The 23,243-nt window shown below is 43.1% G+C and overlaps 1 protein-coding gene across 1 annotated transcript in view; it reads left to right on the plus strand.

Annotated features, from left to right (window-relative positions):
- The window catches only part of CLXN (calaxin), a 25,549-nt gene continuing 2,306 nt past the window's right edge, over window positions 1-23,243 (plus strand). Inside the window, exons 1-5 of the mRNA XM_073333964.1 lie at window positions 1-297; window positions 2,370-2,525; window positions 7,961-8,065; window positions 11,282-11,433; window positions 22,777-22,881. Of these exons, the coding sequence (XP_073190065.1) occupies window positions 123-297; window positions 2,370-2,525; window positions 7,961-8,065; window positions 11,282-11,433; window positions 22,777-22,881 (693 nt within the window). The 5' untranslated portion in view covers window positions 1-122. The remainder of the gene's footprint in view (window positions 298-2,369; window positions 2,526-7,960; window positions 8,066-11,281; window positions 11,434-22,776; window positions 22,882-23,243) is intronic.

Here is a 23,243-nt window from a genome sequence, read left to right on the forward strand (position 1 = left end):
GGAGCGAGGCTGGCTCCTGACAGCACCGCTGGGGGAACGGGGTTCGGCGGAGAAATGGACCCGCTCCGTCCCCGTACTTGGGCGGGGAAGCCGTTGCTAACGTTACTGAGCAACGACGCCTTATGAGTCCCCGCCCCTCCGCGGGACGCCCCGGCTCTCGCTTTGTGATTGGCTGGTCCCCGGTCTTCTGTTTCCATGGTGACAGCGCGCGGCTCCAAGGAGGCCGGCTCGAGAGCGCCATGAACAGGAAGAAGCTGCAGAAGCTCACAGAGTCGCTGTGCCGGACCGCGAAGCACTGTGAGTGCGGGGCACGCCCCACCCCCGGCTCCCCCAGCAGTTCCCAGCCCCGCCCAGCAAGATCCACGTCCCCCCAACAACCGCTTCACCACCCCAGCACCTCCTCTGCACCCCCCTCCCCATGGCTCCGGCCCCCTAATGCCCAGCCCGGCCCCAGGCGTCCCCCTGCAGCCCCCATGGCTCCAACCCCCTAATCCCCAGCCCGGCCCCAGGCGTCCCCCTGCAGCCCCCGTGGCTCCAGCCCCCTAATGCCCATCCCATCCCCAGGTGTTCCCCTGCAGCCCCCATGGTTCCAGCCCCTAATCCCCAGCCCGGCCCCAGACATTCCCCTGCAGCCCCCATGGCTCCAGCCCCCTAATGCCCATCCCATCCCCAGGTGTTCCCCTGCAGCCCCCATGGTTCCAGCCCCTAATCCCCAGCCCAGCCCCAGACATTCCCCTGCAGCCCCCATGGCTCCAGCCCCCTAATGCCCATCCCATCCCCAGGTGTTCCCCTGCAGCCCCCATGGTTCCAGCCCCTAATCCCCAGCCCGGCCCCAGGCATTCCCCTGCAGCCCCCGTGGCTCCAGCCCCCTAATGCCCAGCCCGGCCCCAGGTGTTCCCCTGCAGCCCCCATGGTTCCAGCCCCTAATCCCCAGCCCGGCCCCAGACATTCCCCTGCAGCCCCCGTGGCTCCAGCCCCCTAATGCCCAGCCCGGCCCCAGGTGTTCCCCTGCAGCCCCCATGGTTCCAGCCCCTAATCCCCAGCCCGGCCCCAGGCATTCCCCTGCAGCCCCCATGGATCCAGCCACTAATGCCCATCCCATCCCCAGGCGTTCCCCTGCAGCCCCCATGAATCCAGCCACTAATGCCCATCCCATCCCCAGGTGTTCCCCTGCTGCCCCCAGGGATACAGCCCCTAGTGACCACCCCAGCCCCAAGCATTCCCCTGCATCTCCCCCATCCCCATGGAAACAACCCCCAGGAATTCACCTGCAATTCTCCATTGTCGTGGAACTAGTGCCCTCAAAACTCTTCCAGCTCCCTTAGAAAAACCATGTCAGTCCCCTTACAAAATCAGCCCTACTGGATCTCACTCACCCCTTATGTATCTGCCACACAGTATGTTGTATATTCACTCTGCATCTCTATTAAGTTGTTACACTGTTGTAGGCCTTTCAAACTTTGGGCTCTGAAATTAAGATGTGGAACATACCAGTCTCTATATGTTGTAAAGACCTGGCCAGTGTGTAACATGGCCTATTACAAGATGGAGTCATAACTAATTAGTTTGTAAAGGCCTTGCTAAAAGCTAATTGGGAATCTCCTTTAGCTTGAGTAGGAAGATGTGAGGTCTACTTTAGCTATCACAGTGAAATCAATATAGGGAACAGTACAATGAAAGCCATGAAGCTCTTGTTGGTCACACGTTTGTTATATTATTTAAGAAAAGGATGGGTAGCTGAGAGAAAGGGGAGAGGGCTAGAAGGTGCTTATCTCTTTCTTTTAAGTCTATATGAAGCTATATATGGACACAAGTTTTTAAGGTATATTGAAAACAAGTGTCCTATTGTTTTCTTGTGACCTGAAGTCACGGGAATGGAAATGGCTTTGCAGCTGATGAGTTGGTGGTTCAGTCTGATGCTGAAGAGACCAATTTCAAATGTGGAACAGTTAAAAGAAAAAAGTACCAAAGTATTATGAATCCTGATTTTAAAAGCCTTTACATAGCATTTCTCTAGCTTTATTAGCGATATTTCTAAATATAATGGCAGACTGAAACAATACTCTTCCTGTCACTTCTCATCTTGACAGCATTACAGAGTTTAAAACCCACTGAAAATTAATAAAATGATAGTATCCTCTTTTACATAGAGCTGAGCTAGTGTTCCCTCTTCTTCTGGAAAAAACTGTCTAACATCTCATGCCTCCTCGGGAAAGGGGCTTCTGTCCTTGAGAGGTATTTACTTTATATTTTGTTGGTTTTTTAAAATTTGTTAAAGGTTTATTATAATGTTAATGTTGCAGCTTCTCCTTAGTTTTGAATGGCACTTAATATTATAACCTCTATTATAACTTTTTTTTATTTCACAGTCAATAAAATTGAAGTGGAATGTCTCATAAAGCTCTTCCACACCCTGGTGGTTGAACCCAGTGATCGGCATGCCATCATTGGCTTAGATCGTAACACGTTCAGAAACATTCTGCATGTCACATTTGGGATGACAGATGACATGATTATGGACCGAGGTGAGACTAATTGATTAAAAAAGGCTGTAATTTCTGTAAAAGACACCTAGGGCAACAGCTTCCAAACTGGTCTGTGAAGCACGTGCTAGTGGTCCACGGAATGTTCCCAGTTCACATGATGCTGGCTTCTCATTCTTGATGCTCTACAAGAGCATTGCAGAGAAGAGCCTTGATGCTTGTAAAGGTAGCTGGAAACAAGGAGGAGGAGCTGCATGTATGTTAATTAACATTCCCCAAACAAAAATCCTACCAAAACAAGACACTACACTGTACACCATTCTCCCCATGGAGATGAGAAAACAGATGACAGATATTAGTCATATTGCTTAATGCACTACTAGAAGGTGCTCAGATACTATGGTGATGAGTGTAGTATAAGAACCTATACAGAATAGAATAGTTGCTGTAGTTGCCACAAGGATGTTGCACAGTTGCAAGTGGGATTGTGAATGGCGGGTGAAGTGATGTGTGTGATTTGAAATGGAGGAGTCCAAAAGACAATTTATTAAAATATAATCCGAACTATGGAAAAAATTGACAATTTCTTGCTTAGAGCAGAAGACAGACGTTTCCTATGAAAAAGCCATTGATTGACACATCTGCACCGAGTATGATCTCTCACCCATGTGTGATGTTTTCTTCCAGAACCGGGTCACTGTGTTTTCCCCGCCTCAATGAGAGAGAGAGATTTGCTGGTGCTAAACTATGTATCAGCTTCCTGACACCCACATTCAGTTAGCCACCCAAACAAACTCCTCAGGACTCTGCCAGTTCTTACTTTGCCTTGAAGGTTAACATTTGGTATGTGATGCTCCAAGAATATGATATGGAGAGTGTACATATAAAAGGGAAATAAAATATGGTGGCATATGCTCTGTCCAGGGCTCTGACCCACTACATATGGGTCACTCAATGACTAACTCTCCTGCAGCTTTGTAAGGGAGGAGGTGTGATCCTAAGAGCATACCAAGTCAGAGGGCAAAGGGCTCTCTGGTATGTAGCAGTTAGTCTCAGCTGGCCTGACCAGTTCAGTGCACCCCACACACTGCAGTCATATTTATTTAAAAGGTGTCTTATCATTGGACAACTAGCAACTCACTGATCATTAATATTCTTGCATGATGTATGTACGGTTGACATGCAAAGAACAATACAGACATGCTGGAAATATGTGACTAAAATGTGATTAAAGCAAGCATCTCAGAAAAGTTGATAAACAGGTTTTTCTTAGACAAAGATTTGTGAACTCCCCCATTTGTCTTGCAAGACATGGACAATGGGGAAACATCAGCAAAGCAATAAACAAAGCAATCAGATCACAAGCAGAAGGGAAGACACCATTTGCACTGTAAAAATTGCAGCAGGAAACACTGCATGGGAATTCACCAGAATGGGATACTTTCATCAAGATGGTGTTGCCCCCACATCACACCCTCCCAGAGCAGACAAGAGACTGAATCCCCAAGCAGACCTTCCTGGCTCTTGACACTAGGACATTGAACTTTGGGGGAATATAAGAAACTGGAAAAAGACTTTGCTTTATCCTTCACCAGAGGAGGCAAAGTAAACCAGTGCTTTGGGCTCTTTGTTTGTTCCTGGCTAACATAGCTGCCGACACCATGGGTGCTCCAGGGTTGGAACACCCACAGAAAAAAATTAACAGATGCTTAGCACCCACTGGCAGCCAGCTTCCTCTTTCCCCCCATTAACAGATCAGCTGTTCCATGCTGTGCAGGAGGTGCTGGGAGGGAGAGGGAGGAGAGGGGATGAGGCGTGCTCCAGGGAGGGGGCATAAAGAAGCAGGGTGGGGTGCGGCCTTGGGGGAAAGGGTGAAGTAGGGGAAAGGCTGGGGGCAGAACAAGGGCAGGCAGGGGTGGAGTGCAGGTAGGGACTGGGGGGCCAAGCACCCCCCAGGTAGAGAGGAAGTTGGTGCCTATGTTGGCTAAAGACTGGCCAGCCTTGCTGGAAGAATGACTGTGGTAAGATTCTAGTTTGTTAAATTAGATTATAGTCTTAGAAGTGTATTTTTACTTTTGTTTGTTTGTGACCATTTCTCTCCCGATTCCTTCTATCTGATATCACTTACATCTAGGTTCTATTGTTAGTAAACTTGTTTTACTTTTACAAAATCATTTCAGTGCTGAATATTAAACCAAAGGGTAAAATCCTCAGCTAATCTAGCAGGCTGGTGTGTATTCTGTCTCTGTGGAGGCAACAAATTTAGTAACCTCTGTGAGGGTCCAGTGAGAGGGACTGGATACCACTATGGAGATGGTTCTGGGGAGACTCCAGACTGGAAGGTCTGTTGGTGTCACCCTGCAAGGAGTAACCAGTGTGGTGGCAGCCAGGATGAGGCCATTGTGCTGTCAACATGTTGCTGGTGTCAGGGCTCTGAACCAAAGCTGCACAGCACAGAAGCCCCCAGGGCTGCAGGGCAGGCAGTGACACAACCCCTTACTGATCTGAGCGAACCCCCAAAGTGTTACAACCAGCCTCCTCCCGCTCAGAAGCATTTCCCTGCAGTCATCAGCCCCTGTGACTGGACAGTCACAATAATTACCAGGTTCGCTACTCCTGAGTGACTAGTATACACCAACCAGCTTGTTTGATTCAACTCTGTGTCAGCTCCAATATAACACAGCACTGTAATCTATAGTGAAAACAAGTATAAGTTTATTAACAAAGGCTAAGATTTTAAGAGAGTGAGCAAAGGTAATAAGAACAACACGTAACAAGTAAAACAAAAGTGTAATGCTTCTACTAGACTAAAACTTAACTCTAACAAGCTAACCTTGTCTAAAGCAATTTTGCAACTCTGTCCTTTCATGCAGTGTTTCAACTGAGGTTGTTTGAGAAGTAGTGAGTTTGTCAGGCCTGACTGGAGTTGCTGTTATAGAACACCGAACCCTTGCCAGATGGTATTGAGGGCTTCTTCGGGCCACACCATGCCACAGGGCTGAAGGGAACGGTCGTGTGCTGGTACTCCTGCACAGAGAATATCTCCTTTCCTTTTAATGAAGGAAGGGTAATGAGTAAGCACTGCTGTGCTGAGGTCAGTTCCCTCCACTGTTGTGTGTGGGAGGTTTAAGAATGGGGGTGTCGTGCAGCCACATGGCTGGCTCCCTCCCAGCTGCTGAAAATATATGCTAGAAGAGGGCATTATGTTATCATAGCCACCTCCCTTCTCTGTAGTGAGCCACTATAGGGATGACAATAGGCAGGCATTACTGCCTATAGACTGCTCTTTTCCTGCAATGTGGGGGAAATACTAGGGAAATACTGTGTTAGAGTGGATACCCTGAGCAGGGGCACTAAGAGCAGATTGACATGGAGGTTTTGCTGAGCCAGCATAGATTTCTTTCCTTCATTGACAGATAGGAGTGATGAGGAAATATTAGTGCACAAAAATGTGCTTCCTTCCCCGACCCATGGGGTGGAAAGGTGGTGGTTTGGGGCTCTATTGCGCTGGCATGAATTCCCTCTGGCATATAGATGCCTAGAGGAGGGTACTGAGGAGACATTACTGAGAAAGTGCTGTAAAGCTGGGTCTGACTAACTTCCACAGAGTCGCTGCGGGTACGTATCTGAGGTGTTCCATCACTGGGTCTGATTCCCCAAGCAAGGAATACGGAAACGTCATCCTATGGACTGAATGAAATATTGGTCCAGTGGAAAAAATAGTACGTGAACATGTAATTAAAGAGTGTATCATAATGCGTATAGAAAAGTGGGGGGGCTGAATTAAGGCTGAACAGACAACCTAAATTCTGGCATTTCCTAATTTTGCAGCGCTGGATTCTACCTATGTAATTTTCTTTTCACATAATTTTCATGTGTGTAATATTTCAATTCACTGAAATGGTACAGGAGTATTGCTGTTGCTGTAACTAAGCTGCTTAAATACCACTGAGAATCTGGGCCTGACTTACTAATTGTACTAAAAGAATTTTTAAGATGCAAAGCAAAATACTAAGTATTTACAGGCTCCACTGATTGGAAAGTTACACACAGTAGCTTTGTTTCTTATCATAGGGAAGGGTGAAGAAATAAATATGCATATTGGTTCGTGCAAGATGGCAGAAAGTTGTTGGTGTTGAGTGTACAGAAAAAAAAGTGTGTTGGATTTTCTGGATGACTTCCTCCATGGCTGCCTAAGACAAAATATTATCGCTAAAGTCCTATCTGCAAATGTATTTTTAATGGTGGATCTCCTTCAGGCTTTTCTGGGATTTGTGCTACTTACTGGGGTGCATAAACCCAGCAAAGCAACGGGTCAGCTAGCAGAACAAAGTGGCTATTCCACCTGTGATAGCTTAGATCCCCCAATAGGAGTTTGGAGTGGAAGACCATCAGACCTGGATGCAAGATTCTTATAGTAACGGATGTTAAGGCTCATACAGTTTTCAACAGAATAGTGGAAGAAGGGAATTTTTGCTAAAGTGAAGCAAATCAAAACACACAAACATCTTCAGCCAAAAAATGTTCATATTTACACTAAATGAAAGAAACTATTGCCTTGTTTCACAGAATCATAGAAATGGAGAACTGGAAGGAACCAAATTAGGTATCTAGTCCAGTCCCCTGCACTGAGGGAGAACTAAGTATTTATTATTTAGACCATTACCTACAGGTGTTTATCTAACATGTTCTTAGAAACCTCCACTGACAGAGATTCCACAACCTCCCTAGGTAATTTGTTCCAGTGCTTAACTACCTTTGCAGTTAGGAAGTTTTTCCTAATGTCTTAACTAATTCTCTCTTGCTGCAATTTAAGCCCATTACTGCTTTTTCCTGTTCTCAAGGGGTAAGGAAGACAGTTTATCACCCTCTGCTTTATAACAACCTTTTAGGTACATGAAGAGTATTACCATATCCCGCCGCCCTCAGTCTTCTCTTATCTAGACTAAACAAACTTAGTATTTTTAGTCTTCCTTCATAGATCATGTTTTCTAGATCTTTAATCATTTTTGTTGCTCTCCTCTGGACTTTCTCCAACTTGCCCACATCTATCCCAAAGTATGGTCCCCAGAACTGGATACAGTACTCCAGTTGAGGCCTTATCAGTGCTGAATAGAGTGGAATAATTACTTCTCGTGTGTTCTTACAACACTCCTGCTAATGCATCGCAGAATGTTTGCTTTTTTTTTTTTTTGCAACAGTATTACATTTTGCCTCTTGATAGTTTGTGATCCACTATAACCCCCAGATCCTTTTCTGCAGTACTTTCCCCTAGGCAGTCATTTCCCATTTTATATTTGTGCAATTGATTATTCCTTCCTAATCATAGTACTTTGCATTTGTCCCTATTGAATTTCATGATATTTATTTCAGACCATTTCTTCAGTTTGTCAAAATCATTTTGAATTGTTTGGCTTTGCATTGCCCCCCTGTAAGTATTACATTTGCAATACATCTAGCCTTTCTTCTCTTTTCAGTGTTCCGTGCTTTTGACACAGATAATGACAGCTGTGTCAGTGTAATAGAATGGGTGGAAGGTTTATCAATATTTCTTCGGGGGACATTAGAAGAAAAGATGAAATGTAAGGTTTATGTGTATGTCAATTTTTAGTAATAATTAAATTTATGAATATTTAAATCTACTTTTTAAATGTAACTAATACTAATTCTCTGCTGTTATATAATTCAGAGTAATTGAAGGGTTTTCCTTTGAACAATTTCATGCTCCTGAGTTGAGTCTTTCAAAGCTCGTTACCATTGGAATTTTATGTTTTCCATTTGTGCTTGCATTAGAGCCCATAGACATGAAAAAGTCTTTATGAAGATATTAAGACCAAGAATTAAAGACATTTAAAGGTCCAAACTGGGCCATGTGAAATGCTGTTCACGAGGAGCCTCACAGGGACTAAGCCAGTGCAGAGAAGTCCAGAAGCCACTCTGTCCTAGACACTGGAGTAAAAGCCTAAAATAGTGAAATTGTTATTGTGAAGCATAGCCTTTAACCTAATCTTAAAATCTCTTTTAAAATCTTTTTAAAGAACTATTTAAAATTTCTGCATTCATTTTAAGCAAAAGCAATTGCTTGTTCGGATACAAGAGGTGGAAACAATGCCACTGGGTTGAGTCCTCCTAAGCTTGTTACCATTGGACTTTTGTTTTTTCCATCCAAATCGGGCAGAGCTGGGAGTTGAATGTGGGCCTCCCACATTGCAGGCCAGTGCCCTAACCCTGGGCTACAGAGTCACACTAACTTCCCCATCCCCAGCCCTCCGAGAGTCAAACCTGGACCTGAGAAACCTTCCTGCCAAACCTGTCATTGAAACAGATATGTTGCCAAGACATGTTTCTCTTTCAGCAAAACAGCACTTTCTGACAGAAAAATGTTTCACTGAAAATATTTTGACCAGCTCATGTATTGACAAATTCAAGTAGACTAAACCAGTTTGGAATAATATTTACAAATAGGAGGGTTGGGTGGGTATTTTACTGACTGAAAGCTTTTTCTTAATAGTGTAATTGGCAAAGGAAAGGACCAGAAAGTTTTAGCAGAAGTCAGGATTGGTTTAGAGTCATTTGTTCTTTAAAGCTGGGCTTGACATGGTTTGAAAGCCAAGATAAACTTGGAGCCACTTGACAATTAAGGAGAGATTTGCTGCTAGAAGGGGAAATGGGTGTGTGTGCTGTCAGTCTTCTCCATATCCATCTCTATCACAGGCCTTTCAACCTGCAACTTTCATACATGTTAGCTTTGGAATTTTAAAAATATACCTTCTATCTTAGTCTAAACAAGGCCTGTGACCTGCAGCATCTCCTTCCCTGCCTTCACAGATGAATCTGGGCTCAGCTGCATTTGTGCTTTGCTTGTCCTTTGAACTGTTTCGTGCTCTGCCATGCAGTGATGTCAGGGGCTCCACAAATTCATTTCCCTCACATAATTCTAGAGAAAGAGCCATACTGAAGCCCAACACCAGATGCAACTGGACCTCAACATAATCACAATGCTGTAGGTACAGACCCCCAATATACTGAAACAATACCAATTTTTGTATCATCATCCAGAACACCCATAACACTGCAATACCTGGTCACCTTACTCAAATGACTACTTTGAAATTAGATTAATCTGAGTAAAACCACTCTGTCTGACAAGCTCTCTGTTGGCTACCATCACAGTTTGTTGCTGAAATAGCAAAACTGCATTTTTAGACTTAAGGGGAGTAAGACTGTTACCAAACTTGCTAAGAAGTTCTATTAAAAGATTAAGGGCTTTGAAAGAGAGAGGAAACAGTTTTTCACCACAGTTTAAACTAGCCAGCAATCTGTGTGCCAAAGGAGGAAGGAACAGAGAAAAATAAAAAGGAAAGAAAATTTAAAAATACTCAGCATAAAATAGCTGTTTCTGGCTTGTTTGGAGCTTCTTGGTCTTAACCTTGCTTGGCTTTGTGGAATTCTGTTTAGCACTGTGACTACAGTATGATGTGGTCTATATTTTCATTGTGCTTTGGGAAGGAATTTGTCAATTACTGGTAGCTGTCTGACTCCACAGTTGGGGCACATCAATAGAACCAGGATTTCATCCTTTGTCTTAAGGAAGTCAGTAGCAAAATGCCTATTGACTTCAACAGGGGCAGGATTTTATCCAAAGGCAGAAACATATTTTTGCTCTTGTGAAAGTTAGGTGTATCACTTGTATCTTGTACTGCAGTATCACAAGACTCATTGAGAGCAGTCACACATTGAGAGCAGCAAAGAGGAAGCAATGACAAGTATTTTTGTTGATTAATATATAGTAAAAATAAACTACTTTTATAGTATTTAGAGATTCTCTCTCTGCATTAAAGGATCCCTGATTTGCGGTTTTTGAACTGATATAGCTCATGCTCAGATCTTCTAGCCCAACTTCTGAACTGGTTAGGGTTCATACTCTAATTGTAATGCAAAGGTCACAATATCTCAGTAGTATGGATAATTGAGTCCGTTCTCTCCTATCTGCCTCTCACTCAGTTTCTTTCATACAGGCATCAATTTACAAATTGTTTGGAAACAAACTTTCACCACATATTAAACATGTTTAGGGAATGGCAGGAGAAAGAGTATGAATAGCAGTCTTTCCCCCTCTCCTTCCAAACAAAAGGCCTTGGTGAGTGGGACTAGGCAGGGGCTGGGGCTTGTTTCTCCCACAGGGCGCAGGGCTGGGATGGGGCAGTCCTGGTGATGCCAGCCCTGCATAGGACCTCCAGGAGTCTGAGCTGCGATCAGCTGTAGGGTGCCAGGGCTCAGGCTTCCACCCTGTGGATTGGTGGAATGGGGGGTATCAACAGCCCCTGGTGAAGGGTAAAGGATTCTGCTGCCAACTTGACATCTAGTCATTTACAAAACAAGTTTAGATTCTACAGCTCCCCAGCCACTCACTCACACCTGAAACCCAAACTGCAACTTTAACAAACTGTATCCTCAACTTGAGGACCAAAAACTCACAACTTTCTTACAGCCTTCCTTATAACCCAAATAATCACTCACTTTTGTAACTATTATTTAAAATCTGTCACTTACTATGCATTGCATATTTTTGTTTAATCTCTATTAGCTAATCTTCCTTTCAGCTAAAATATATATGAATGATCAGTAAATTATAATTAACAATCAGCATAAAACATTTGTACACGGCAAATGCTTCTCTATACCTGAACTACTCAGTATAAAATTGTCTTTACTTGTTCTAACACATAGCTCACAAGCAACTCTAACGATTTGGGAAATGTTGGTATGAAATTAAATTAGATTTATCTTTTGAAAAGATTGTTTTGAGGTCTATGATCTGAATGGTGATGGATACATTTCAAGAGAGGAAATGTTTCATATGCTGAAGAATAGCCTGCTAAAACAACCATCAGAAGAAGATCCTGATGAGGGAATTAAGGACTTGGTAGAAATAACACTGAAGAAAATGGCAAGTACTAAACCTAAATAGCAATTTATTTTAGTTAAGATGCACCTTTCTAATATCAATGAATTGATCTTCACAACAACTCCAGAAGGTAGGAAAACATTATCCCTACTTTACAAATGGAAACTGAGGCATAAAGATACTAAGTGACTTGCCCTGGTCATACAGGAGGTCTAAGAAAGAGCCAAAAATATAACCTAGATCCCATGAATTCCAGTCCAGTGTCCTAACAACAAAACCACCCTTCCTTGTGCAGTTCATCACACTAATATATTTTCTCCTAATCAACTAAAGATAATTATTTTTAGACTTAGGACTATTTTTTTAAAAGTCCAATAGACAAAATTCCAAGGTGTAGCTGATCCCTTCTATGAGAACATACGATTCTCAAACTTGCTCTGTATTTATTTCAATAAAAGGTGTCACCTACAATTTTATTCTTAATTAAAATTGTGTGTTATCACTTGATTTTATTAGGTAAATCTTACTTCTCCAGTTTACTGATTCTGTTAAAGTACAGCCCCAAGGCTATTCATGTAAACTAAGGGCCTTATCAATGCAACTATTTTTGTGAGTAATGAATGCAGAATTGGATGCTAAAGTTGTAGCAACATTTCCAGTAACACAGACAAATTGTCATACCCTTTCTTTGCCATACAAGAAGTATAAATTGTTTAATATTCAAGTAACGTTGTGTGAGAGAACAATAGAATTTCCAACCTCAATCATTCAAAAATCAGGTCAGGCTCACAGAAATATGAAATTGGCTTAAAAATAATGAGATTTTTAAATGTAATTATAGGGTCTTCTTATTTGCTTTCTATGTTTTAACACTTTAGGGTTAATTTTTTCAAGCTTTTCTCCATAACCACGAGGACTAAAAATGTACTTTTTAAAAAAGAATAAAAGCTGAGATTCTCACATACTAAGATGAGCTGAGGCTTTAAGAGAGACCCAAATATCACAAGACTCATGATAAAATCACAACAGTTGGCAACAATGGAGTAGTGTTAAGAATGTCAAGTACAATAGTTAAAAACTTTGCTGATATATTCTTCAAACTCCATCTATTTAACTGAGCCATAAATAAACATTGCGTGGCTGCCACAGCATTTTTAAAAAACTTGTTTATTCCAGTTTATTGTAATGAGCTACTGAGTCAGACTATAAGATTCAGTCATTCACAAGAGTTACCAGGGTCTTATGTGAGTTCTGTTAATGAACTCTTAAGAGCTAGGTTTCAGAGTGGGAGCCGTGTTAGTCTGTATCAGCAGAAAGAACAAGGAGGACTTGTGGCGCCTTAGAGCCTAACAACTTTATCTGCGCATAGCTTTCATGGGCTAAAGCCCACTTCATCAGATGCATGCAGTGGAAAATACAGTAGGAAGATTATATGTATATAACTGAGGGTGTATATATATCCAGAGAACATGAAAAAATGGGGGTTGCCATACCAACTCTTAATGAGACTAATCAATTAAGGTGGGCTATTTTCAGCAGGAGGAAAAAAAAACTTGTAGTGATAATCAGGATGGCCCATTTCAAACAGTTGACATGAAGGTGTGAGTAACAGAAAGAGGAAAATTAGCATGGGGAAATAGTTTTTAGTTAGTGTAATGACTCATCCAATCCCAGTCTTTATTCAAGCCTAATTTAATGGTGTCCAGTTTGCAGATTAATTCCAGTTCTGCTGTTTCTCGTTGGAGTCTGTTTTTGAAGTTTTTTTGTTGAATAATTGTGACTTTTAGGTCTGTAATTAAGTGTCCAAGGAGGCTGAAGTGTTCTCCGACTGTTTTTTGAATGCTACAAAAGTTTTTTTTCTCCTGCTGCTAATAGCCAACCTTAATCGATTGGTCTCGTTAAGAGTTGGTATGGCAACCCCCATTTTTTCATGTTCTCTCTGTGTGTGCGTGTGTATATATACACACAATCTTCCTACTGTATTTCCACTGCATAAATCTGATGAAGTGGGCTTTAGCCCATGAAAGCTTATGCTCAAATAAATGTTAGTCTCTAAGGTGCCACAAGAGCTAGCCTGTCAGCACCAAGGAAAGAGCAATATCAGGCACAGAGAGTTTTTTGAATCTCTCCCCAGTGACGCATCCAGCCAGTATCGGATTGGCATTGACTGCTTCTGTTTCTTTTTAGGTAGAAGAAGACTGGGCTGACATAGCACCAGACAGAGATGTAAGGGAGAATGGGGGGGAAAAATATGAGGGTATTTGTGGCTTAAACTCACCCCTACCACAAACGAACAAGTAATGGAAGATCATTTTTAGTTCACAATTTAACCATTCTACTCTTCAAAAGTTAGAAATGTCATAGTTTAGGGTGACTTTAAATGCAACAGTAAAATAATTTCTTCCTTGAATAGTTATCAATATGAACTCCACTCTTAGTGCTCATTTATCCCATGCACGTGAAATCAGGTTCTCTTAGCCAGCTGTGGCTGTTGGGGTCATGTCTGCACTCTAGATACCCTGACCCCTCCCCCCAAGGATGTAAAGGGTAGAGTGACCCCAATCATCCCTCAGTTCCTAATTAGTGCCTGTGGCAGTGAGAGAGAACCTCTCCACCTACATCTCTGTGCACTGTGCCAGTTAGTAGTAGTACTGATAATTAGCTATTTGGTTAGAAGTGTTAGTCTTTTGTCCGGTGGCAAAAAAAATGGTTTTAGTCAGATATTTAGTATTAGACTACATTCCTTCTACCACACCCTCTCCCTTGTACAGGGGCGCTAGCAGCATCGCAGAAGCAAAATCTCTGGGGCTTAAAACCTGGTCCAAGTGTGACGCTTCAGTGTTGCTTAACAGAAGGTAGACCAGGTGCCTTTTTTGCTTAAAGGAAGGACATATTCTTGAGCAATGTCCATGTATCACTCCTCTAAAGTTCTAAACAGACTCTGAAAGCTAGAGTGAAACCTGCCTCAATTGTTCCTCATGAAGTACTCTGTACAAGCCTCCATGGATGCCAAAAGAAAGGATGTAGCAAGATGTCAGTCCTCTGGTCAGTCCCTCTCCATGAACAGACTGGTGAGTCAAAATTTTACCCCAAGATTCCATGCTACATTGACCAACATGTCCCAGTCGTCTGCTTCCATTCCAGCTTTGACTACACCAGACGGGAGGGGAGGAACACCCACTCCAGAGGTAAGATGAGATGTAGATCACCCTCCCTGATGCCTACCAAGTTGAGATACAAGAGTCAGCAAATATCTGATTCATCTCAGGCTCAACAATTGAAGGTTAGCCAACAGCCTGACATAGATCCCTCTGGTGCTTCAGTACCAACCGCTAAACATATGCGTGGAGTACCAACTAAATCTGTGGACTGCCCTTCCTCTGGCACCAATCTATCAGAACTCGTTGCCTTGGTATCTGCTGCATCTATCCTGTCTCTGTTGCCATCTAAAGCATATAAGGCACCAAATGATCTAACTGTACGACTGGTACCAGAGTCACTTTTCCTTGAGAGGTTGAGGTTCGTGATAGTTAAGCTACCAGTTACCAGGTCATCAGAATGGCAGATGAAGGAGGTCTCTCTACTGACTTCATCCCCTACCCAAGTAGGGAAAATACAGCAGAGCCAGGACACTCCTGACAGAATGGCTTCATCTTTAGATGTCTATTCCTTTTTTTCATCACTATTGATGCACAGTATGCAGTCATCTACTACATATGCACACAAACACCCCCTGCCCACCTCCACCAGGTTGCACTTAGGTTACTTATCACCTCACTATCTTCTAGGTATTTGCAAATTGAATGCTTAATTATTTGCTCCATTATCGTTTCAGGTACTGAAATTAAGCTGACTGGTCTGTAATTCCCTGGGTTGTCCTTATTCTCCTTTTTATAGATGGGCACTATATTTGCCCTTTTCCAGTCCTCTGGAATCTCTCCTGTCTTCCATGATTTTTCAAAGATAATCGCTAATGGCTCAGATATCTCCTCAGTCAGTTCCTTGAGAATTCTAGGATGCATTTCATCAGGCGCTGGTGACTTGAAGACATCAAACTTGTATAATTTTTAACTTTTCCCATATTTTAGCCTCTGATCCTACCTCATTTTCACTGGCATTCATTATGTTAGATGTCCAATTGCTACTAAACTTTTTGGTGGAAACTGAAACAACAAAATCATTTAGCACTTCTGCCATTTCCACATTTTTGGTTATTGTCCCACCCCCTCCTCATTGAGTAACGGGCCTTGGTCTTCCTCTTGCTTCCATACTAATCCATACCAATCTTTAACGTACCAATCCAATAAGATTTAACATACCATACCAATCCAGTGTTAGTCCTGGCACATAATTTGTTTTGAAGCCTTGTGGAATATACTTCTTTGAGACAGTCAGCGCCGCATTGACAAACTGGTCATAATTTCTGGTATTGGTTCAATCTTTCTTAAAATGGCATCAAGGTCATTGGTGAAGCTGTTACATTCTGCTTTTTTTTAAATTAAAGCAGTACCAACATGGTACTGAGTTAGGCGGTATGGCTGCATTGATCTGGATGGTGATGGGTGCAACACTCTGTACCTCAGACTACCAACCTGGAACTCCCACATTCACCATTGTCATATGATTGATACATTTTGTACAAAGTATGCCTTGTGAGGTATCATTTTTAAAGCCTTGATCTGCTGAACATTAATATCCCATTGAATTGTATGTGCCATCATTATACGTGATGTTATGAAGTATTCCTATATGTTTCAGAGTAACAGCCGTGTTAGTCTGTATTCGCAAAAAGAAAAGGAGTACTTGTGGCACCTTAGAGACTAACCAATTTATTTGAGCATGAGCTTTTGTGAGCTACAGCTCACTTCATCGGATGCATACTGTGGAAACTGCAGCAGACTTTATATATACACAGAGAATATGAAACAATACCTCCTCCCACCCCACTGTCCTGCTGGTAATAGCTTATCTAAAGTGATCATCAGGTGGGCCATTTCCAGCAAATTTGCAAATTGGATACTATTAATTTAGGCTTAAATAGAGACTGGGAGTGGCTAAGTCATTATGCAAGGTAGCCTGTTTCCTCTTGTTTTTTCCTACCCCCCCCCCCCAGATGTTCTGGTTTAACTTGGATTTAAACTTGGAGAGTGGTCAGTTTGGATGAGCTATTACCAGCAGGAGAGTGAGTTTGTGTGTGTATGGGGGTGGGGGGGGATGTGAGAAAACCTGGATTTGTGCAGGAAATAGCCCAACTTGATTATCATGCACATTGTGTAAAGAGTTGTCACTTTGGATGGGCTATCGCCAGCAGGAGAGTGAATTTGTGTGGGGGGGTGGAGGGTGAGAAAACCTGGATTTGTGCTGGAAATGGCCCACCTGATGATCACTTTAGATAAGCTATTACCAGCAGGACAGTGGGGTGGGAGGAGGTATTGTTTCATATTCTCTGTGTATATATAAAGTCTGCTGCAGTTTCCACGGTATGCATCCGATGAAGTGAGCTGTAGCTCACGAAAGTCCATTCCTATATGTGTTACTGAAATATCTTATGAGGTTGGGAAATGCCCACACCTAGCCTTTCAGTAGGGACAAAGGAGCAACTATCACTGGCCAGACAGGTGTTGATGGCCCATCAAGAAGAATCCACTATCCCAGAGACTTCTGAAAGAGGGCACATACACAATGGGGGCAGCCTGACCCCCACATCACAGCAAGGATCTTTCTAGCAGCTAGAAGAAAGTATAAAAGAGGGACAGTAACATAATCACTGGGCCTCTCTCCTCCTGCATCTCAACACTTGGAAGATCATCCAGAAGACAAAGTCTTTGAACTGGGGAGATTGCTCCCAAGCTGAAAGGAAAACCCCATCTGTGCATTTGAAACTGTGATCTGCCTGTAACATCTGTTAGGGTGAGAGACTGTTTGATTCAAATCTTGCTTAGTCTGTTAAAGTTAGAATTTAGACTGCATTTCTATTTTTAATTTTTAGGCAACCAACTTTGATCTCTATGCTTGCTACTTGTAATTACTTAAAAATCTATCTGTAGTTAATACATCTGTTTTATGTTTTACCTAAAAGAGTGTGGTTTTGGCTGGAGTGCTTGGGGAATCTCAGCTCAGGTTAGCAAAGGCTGTTGCACATGCACTACCCTTTTGTCGGAGTGGTGAACTTATTAATGAGCTTGCACTGTCCACGGGACTCTTGAGCAGTGTAAGCTGATATATTGCTGGGGTGATTGGTTGGTGCCGGTCTCTATATGATTCATAAGTGGCTCAGGGAGCATTCATGCAATTTAGCTGGGTGTGGGGCTCCACATGTTGATGGCTGAGTGATTACAGCACCTGGAAGGGTCTTGCTGCTTGGCACTGGCATAGCATTGTGTGAGACAGCCCAGGCTGGAGACTTAAGGGGGCACAGCGGTCCCACAGTTCCATATTGTATCCTGGGGTTCCCATCACAAGGGGCCAGTGCTGCAAATGTGGAATCAGACCCAAATTAAGTTTGTTATATGAATCAGCTATGTTGTTGCTAACAAACACTACATCAGGGTTGTAGCCCTGTATCCATGGACTGCTACTGAAAAAACTGGGGAACTTAAGATTCTGAATTAACTCAAATGTATCCTCATTGATCACTTCAGTGAATTCCAGGACCTCATCAAGTACATAGCAGTCTCTCTGGAGATTATCAGGAAGTAGTACAGAGGAAACCTCAAAAGCTCTTGGATACTTTGCACACTTCCATAACTGTCAGGCTTTCCCTGCCAATAAATAAGGTATTGTTGGAGCCTTCACAAGACCTGAGGCAGACTTCAGCATTTGATTCTTGCTATACCTAAGAGTGCAGATAGAAGTCCCTTCCAGTGCGTTTGAATATTCTTATTCTCACCGGGTACAGGGATCTCTGGTTGTAGGAACCATCCAGGAGAAGTCCAAGCAGCTAGGGCCTCCCAAAGAAACATCTAGGGAGAAAAACCCTAAAAAACTAGACCTGTTTGGATGCAAAGTCTGTTCACCTGCCAGCTCCAGATGCTTATAGCTAGCTACCAACTCTTCTTTAAATACGACTTTTAAAATGGGAGAAACTATCTCAGTTTGTGGATAATCTACCATGGGAACATCGAGAGGAATTTAAAGCCATCATGATGGAAAGACAACTGATACTGCACGTTTCTATTCAAGATGCACTTGACATGTCCAACACAACAGCACTTACTATGGCCACTTCTGTTATAGTGAAAAGATATGTCTGGCTTTGATCATTAAGGATTCACAGGAAGGTCCAACCCACAATTTAGGATCTTCCCTTTGAAGTTAAAATAAGCATTTTAATTCCAAAACAGGTAAGGCCCTCCATTCACTGGAGGACTCTAGGACAACTCTGCATTCCTTGGGTCTGTAGTTCTATCCTCAAGAAGAAAGCAAGTAAGACCACAGTCTTCTGTCAGACAAAATCTCTCTGCCCATTACTATTATCAGCCCCAGAGGACCTCTAAACCACAAATAAAAAAGGAGAGGTTCTATCAACAATGATCTTCTGCCTCTTCCTCCACTTCTGCACAATCTGCATCTTCCACCAGGTAGCAGGTTTGATATCGGTGTTGAGAGCCTGACAGAACTTCTCAAGGATCGCTTCCCTTCCATAGATCCCTTTGGCAACCACCTTTTATTTTTGGGAAGACCTAGACTCAGTCACCTCAGACTAGTGTGTCTTGGAAATTGCAGAAAAGGGGTATTGTATCTAATTTAATCTCTTCCTATCCCCTCCTCCCATCCCTTATAAGGGACCAGATACTGTTGAAACAATAAGTGGAATCCCTTTCTACATCTCAGAGCTGTGGAGGAGGCATCTTTAGAGTTCAGGACTAGGGGGGATATTCCCATTCTTTTCTCATCCTGAAGAAGAAAGGTTGATGTCTCATTCTGGACTTCTGATATCTCAACAGATTCATCTGTCATTTCAAATTCAGGGATTGTGACTCTGGCCTCTAATTCCCTCATTAGATCCTAAAGACTAGTTCCTGGCAGTCGACTTTCAGGATGCATATTTTCACATATCCATTCATCTGGAGTACCTCAAATTCATCTCACTATCAGTACAAGGTCCTGCCCTTGGGTCTTTCCACAGCACAAGGGTATCTACCAAGTGCTTGGCATCTTATCTAAAAAGGGGATCCAGGTCTATCTATATCGAGAACTGGTTGATCCAAAGAAGATCACACCAGCAAATGATCAATGCAATTCAAGTGGCCTTAAAGCTCTTTGCCTCACTGTGCCTCAAAGCCAGAGAAAAATCCACACTTACTCCAACTCAAAGCATAGAGTTTATAGAAGCCATGTTAGATTCTGGGTTGACAAGAGCTTACCTTCCATGAGATTCCAAATTATAGTGAACCTCATGCACCAGGTTCTATCTCACGCAGAGACATTGATAAGAGTATGCCTCAGACTTCTGGGACAGATGGTTTCATCCACATATGTGACACAGTTTGCCAAACTTCACCTATGCTGCATCAAGGGTGATTGAAATCAGTGTATCTACCCAGCAGAGACCACATGAACATGTTGGTCACGGTCCCTCAGAAAGTCTTCTCCTCTTTAAACTGGTGGACAAATACATTTTGGTTGTGCAAGGGAGTACCCTTCTCTGCACCCCTACATATCAAGACAGGTGACAGATACTTCTACTTAGGGATTGGTAGAGGGGCCTCACCTACATCACTTTCTGCCACAGGGTCTGTCGTCCCCTCAAGAACCTTATCTACACATAAGCATCCTTGAACTCAGAGCCCTTTGCCTGTCAGTCAAAGCATTCTTCCCTCTACTCCAGGGATCCACAATCCAAATGCTGACAGACAACACCACAGCTATGCATTATGTCAGACAAGAAGGAGCTATGTCATTTCCATTCTGTCAGGAAGCCATTAAGCTCTGGACTTGATGCATTAATTACTAGATCATGCTAGTGGCCTAGTATCTTCCAGCTGTTCGGAACTTGTTAACAGTTTATGACACGCAGGCACCCCAATATTCACCGCTGTCATGTAATTAGGATATGTTTTGTACAAAGTATGCCTTGTGAGGTATCATTCTAAAAGTCTTGATCTGCTAGACATGCATATCTTGTTAGATCATATGTGCTATTGTCGTATGTGAAATTATGAAGTCTGGCTCTGCATGTGTTACTGAAACATGTGAGGTTAAATACCCACAAGCAGCCTTTTAGGTACAACAGTAAAAAGGCCAAACAATGTTAATGACTTATTGAGGAAATGCACACAAGTACAAGGATTACCCCAAGCACTGTGTACAACAGAAACCTCTCAGAGATAGCACTACACAATGGGAATTGTTTGACCCAGGTCACAGCAAAAGAGCTTTCCAGCAAGTGTGAAGAAAATATAAAAGGGGAGAAATGACATCATGATGGTACCACACTCTTCCTACAACAACACACCTGGAAAAATCTGAGGATGATACTGAGTGTCCTGAGACAAGATGCTGGATTGATTATCAGTATAGCCCCAGCATGGGCTAGGCAGTTCGGGTATTCAAATTTGGTGAACCTCTCAACGCAGCCGCCAGTTATGTTGCCTGAGTTCGGCAGAACAATGATCAGGCCATACTCCAGGATCCAGCATGGTTACATTTTATAGCCTGAACGCTGGCTGACTGACATCCACTGAAAGAAGCTGTTTAGTTCGAGTTCAGTACATTCTGTTCCAAAGCAGGAAAGGTTCAACTAGACTAACTTATACAGCTAAGTAGAAAAGGTTTTCATTTGGGCATTTCAGAATCACAGCTGTCTCCTTAATTTCAAGCAATACTGGAGTATTTATTAACCCTGAAACCACTCAGACTTTCTATTAGTTCCATAAAGGTCCATCTACCAGCAGTCTCTGTACATCACCCTCCTATTCAGGGCCACACTCTGTCTTCTCACTGTACAGCTGCTAGATTCCTTAAGGGCCTAACCCATGTTTTTCCCCCAGGTCAGGAGCCCCTCTCCCTCTTGTGACTTCAATATAGCATTAGCAGGGATGATTGCCCCTCTCCCACTTTGAGCCCTTAGCAGCCTGTTCCCTAGATCAGTGTTTCCCAAACTTGGGACGCCGCTTGTTCAGGGAAAGCCCCTGGCGGGCCAGGCCAGTTTGTTTACCTGCCGCGTCCAGAGGTTCAGCCGATCGCGGCTCCCACTGGCTGCGGTTCGCCGCTGCAGGCCAATGGGGGCTGCGGGAAGCAGTGGCCAGTACGTCCCTCGGCCTGCACCAGTGGGAGCCGCGATCGGCTGAACCTGTGGACGCGGCAGGTAAACAAACTGGCCCGGCCCGCCAGGGGCTTTCTCTGAACAAGCAGCCTCCCAAGTTTGGGAAACACTACCCTATATCATCCCGATCTATGAAGCCTGCCTTTTTAGTAACCATTACATCAACTTGAAGGGTAGGGGCTCTCAGGGCGGGTCTCCCTTATAAAGTGTTTCATAAGGACAGGGTCACACTCAGGCTTCATCCCACATTCCTGCCCAAAGTTGTGTCAGACTTCCACATGAACCAATTCATCTCCCAGTTTTCTCACTCAAACGGGGATGAAGCTAAATTTCACACATCTGATTTAGTTAGGTCATTGTTACACTACCTTAACAGGTCAAAATAATTCAGGAACACACCTTGATTGAGTCGGTTATGGGTCAGGCTGTATTCTTACAGAGATTAACAAAATGGTTCTCCACTTGTATAAGAAAGTGTCATAAGCTAGCGAAGTTAGATCTACCTAGTTACCTTAGAGCTCATTCCATTAGAGCTCAGTCAGCCTCTGCTGCCTGTTTGAAAAATGTCCCTATTTCTGAAATTTGTAAGACAGCTATGTGGTGTTCATGCCACATATTTATAAAATGCTCTTCTTTCCTAGAGACTTCCAGAGTGAACACCTGTGATGGCAGAGCTGTCCTGTTTAAATAGGACTCCTAAAGCCTATCTCAAAACAATCAGACCACTGCATATTAATTACCCAAAGTGGAATTCATGTGGACAATTCCTAGAAGAAGAACAAGTATTTTTACCTTATAGTAACTACGGTTCTTTGAGATGTACTGTCCACTATGGATTACCACTCCTCCCGGATTCTGTGTTGGCCAAAGAACTGCAGGACAGTTGGCCCATTCTACCATTTATGCAATCAGGTGGGGGATATGAGAACATCTTGGGTGCAAGCAAGACGCCCCAACAGAAACTGCTGGCCAAAGGAACCTGATCTGGTGTGCATGCACACCAAGAGTGGAATCCAACTCGACAATCACTCAAAGATTAAGTTATTTTATAGCATAAGCATAGTTACTGTAAGATAAGTAACCGCTTTTGACCAATAATGCTAATCCTCCTTTCCTAGGACTGTGATCATGATGGCAAGCTCTCTTACGCAGATTTTGAAAAAGCTGTAAGAGATGAAAATCTTCTCTTGGAAGCATTTGGACCATGTTTGCCAGATATCAAGGTATTAAATCATTCTTGCATGTAAAAAAATTAAATAACTTGTGATAATACTGCCCATCAGCCTAATTATTGCTTGAAAGCTTAACACTGCAATACATACATTCACAGTTCTTTGAGAATTGCCAGATCTCCAGTTGTAAGATATTCATGTCTGTCTATCATAGCAAGACCTACACAAACACTTCCTTGCAGATCCAGGGCTTCCAGGATTCCCGCCCAGGACAGCCAGCCAAGCAGACTGTCCCCATCACTGGGGCTCTTAGGAGCCTGCCTCCTCCACAGCCCCAATTCCCAGAACTGCTCACCAGGCAGCTCAGAGAGAGCTTGGATTCCATTTTGCACAGAACTTCAAAATGTAGAGGT

The sequence above is a fragment of the Lepidochelys kempii genome, chromosome 2 (genome assembly GCF_965140265.1).
Source record: "Lepidochelys kempii isolate rLepKem1 chromosome 2, rLepKem1.hap2, whole genome shotgun sequence".
Taxonomy (NCBI): Eukaryota; Metazoa; Chordata; order Testudines; family Cheloniidae; genus Lepidochelys; species Lepidochelys kempii.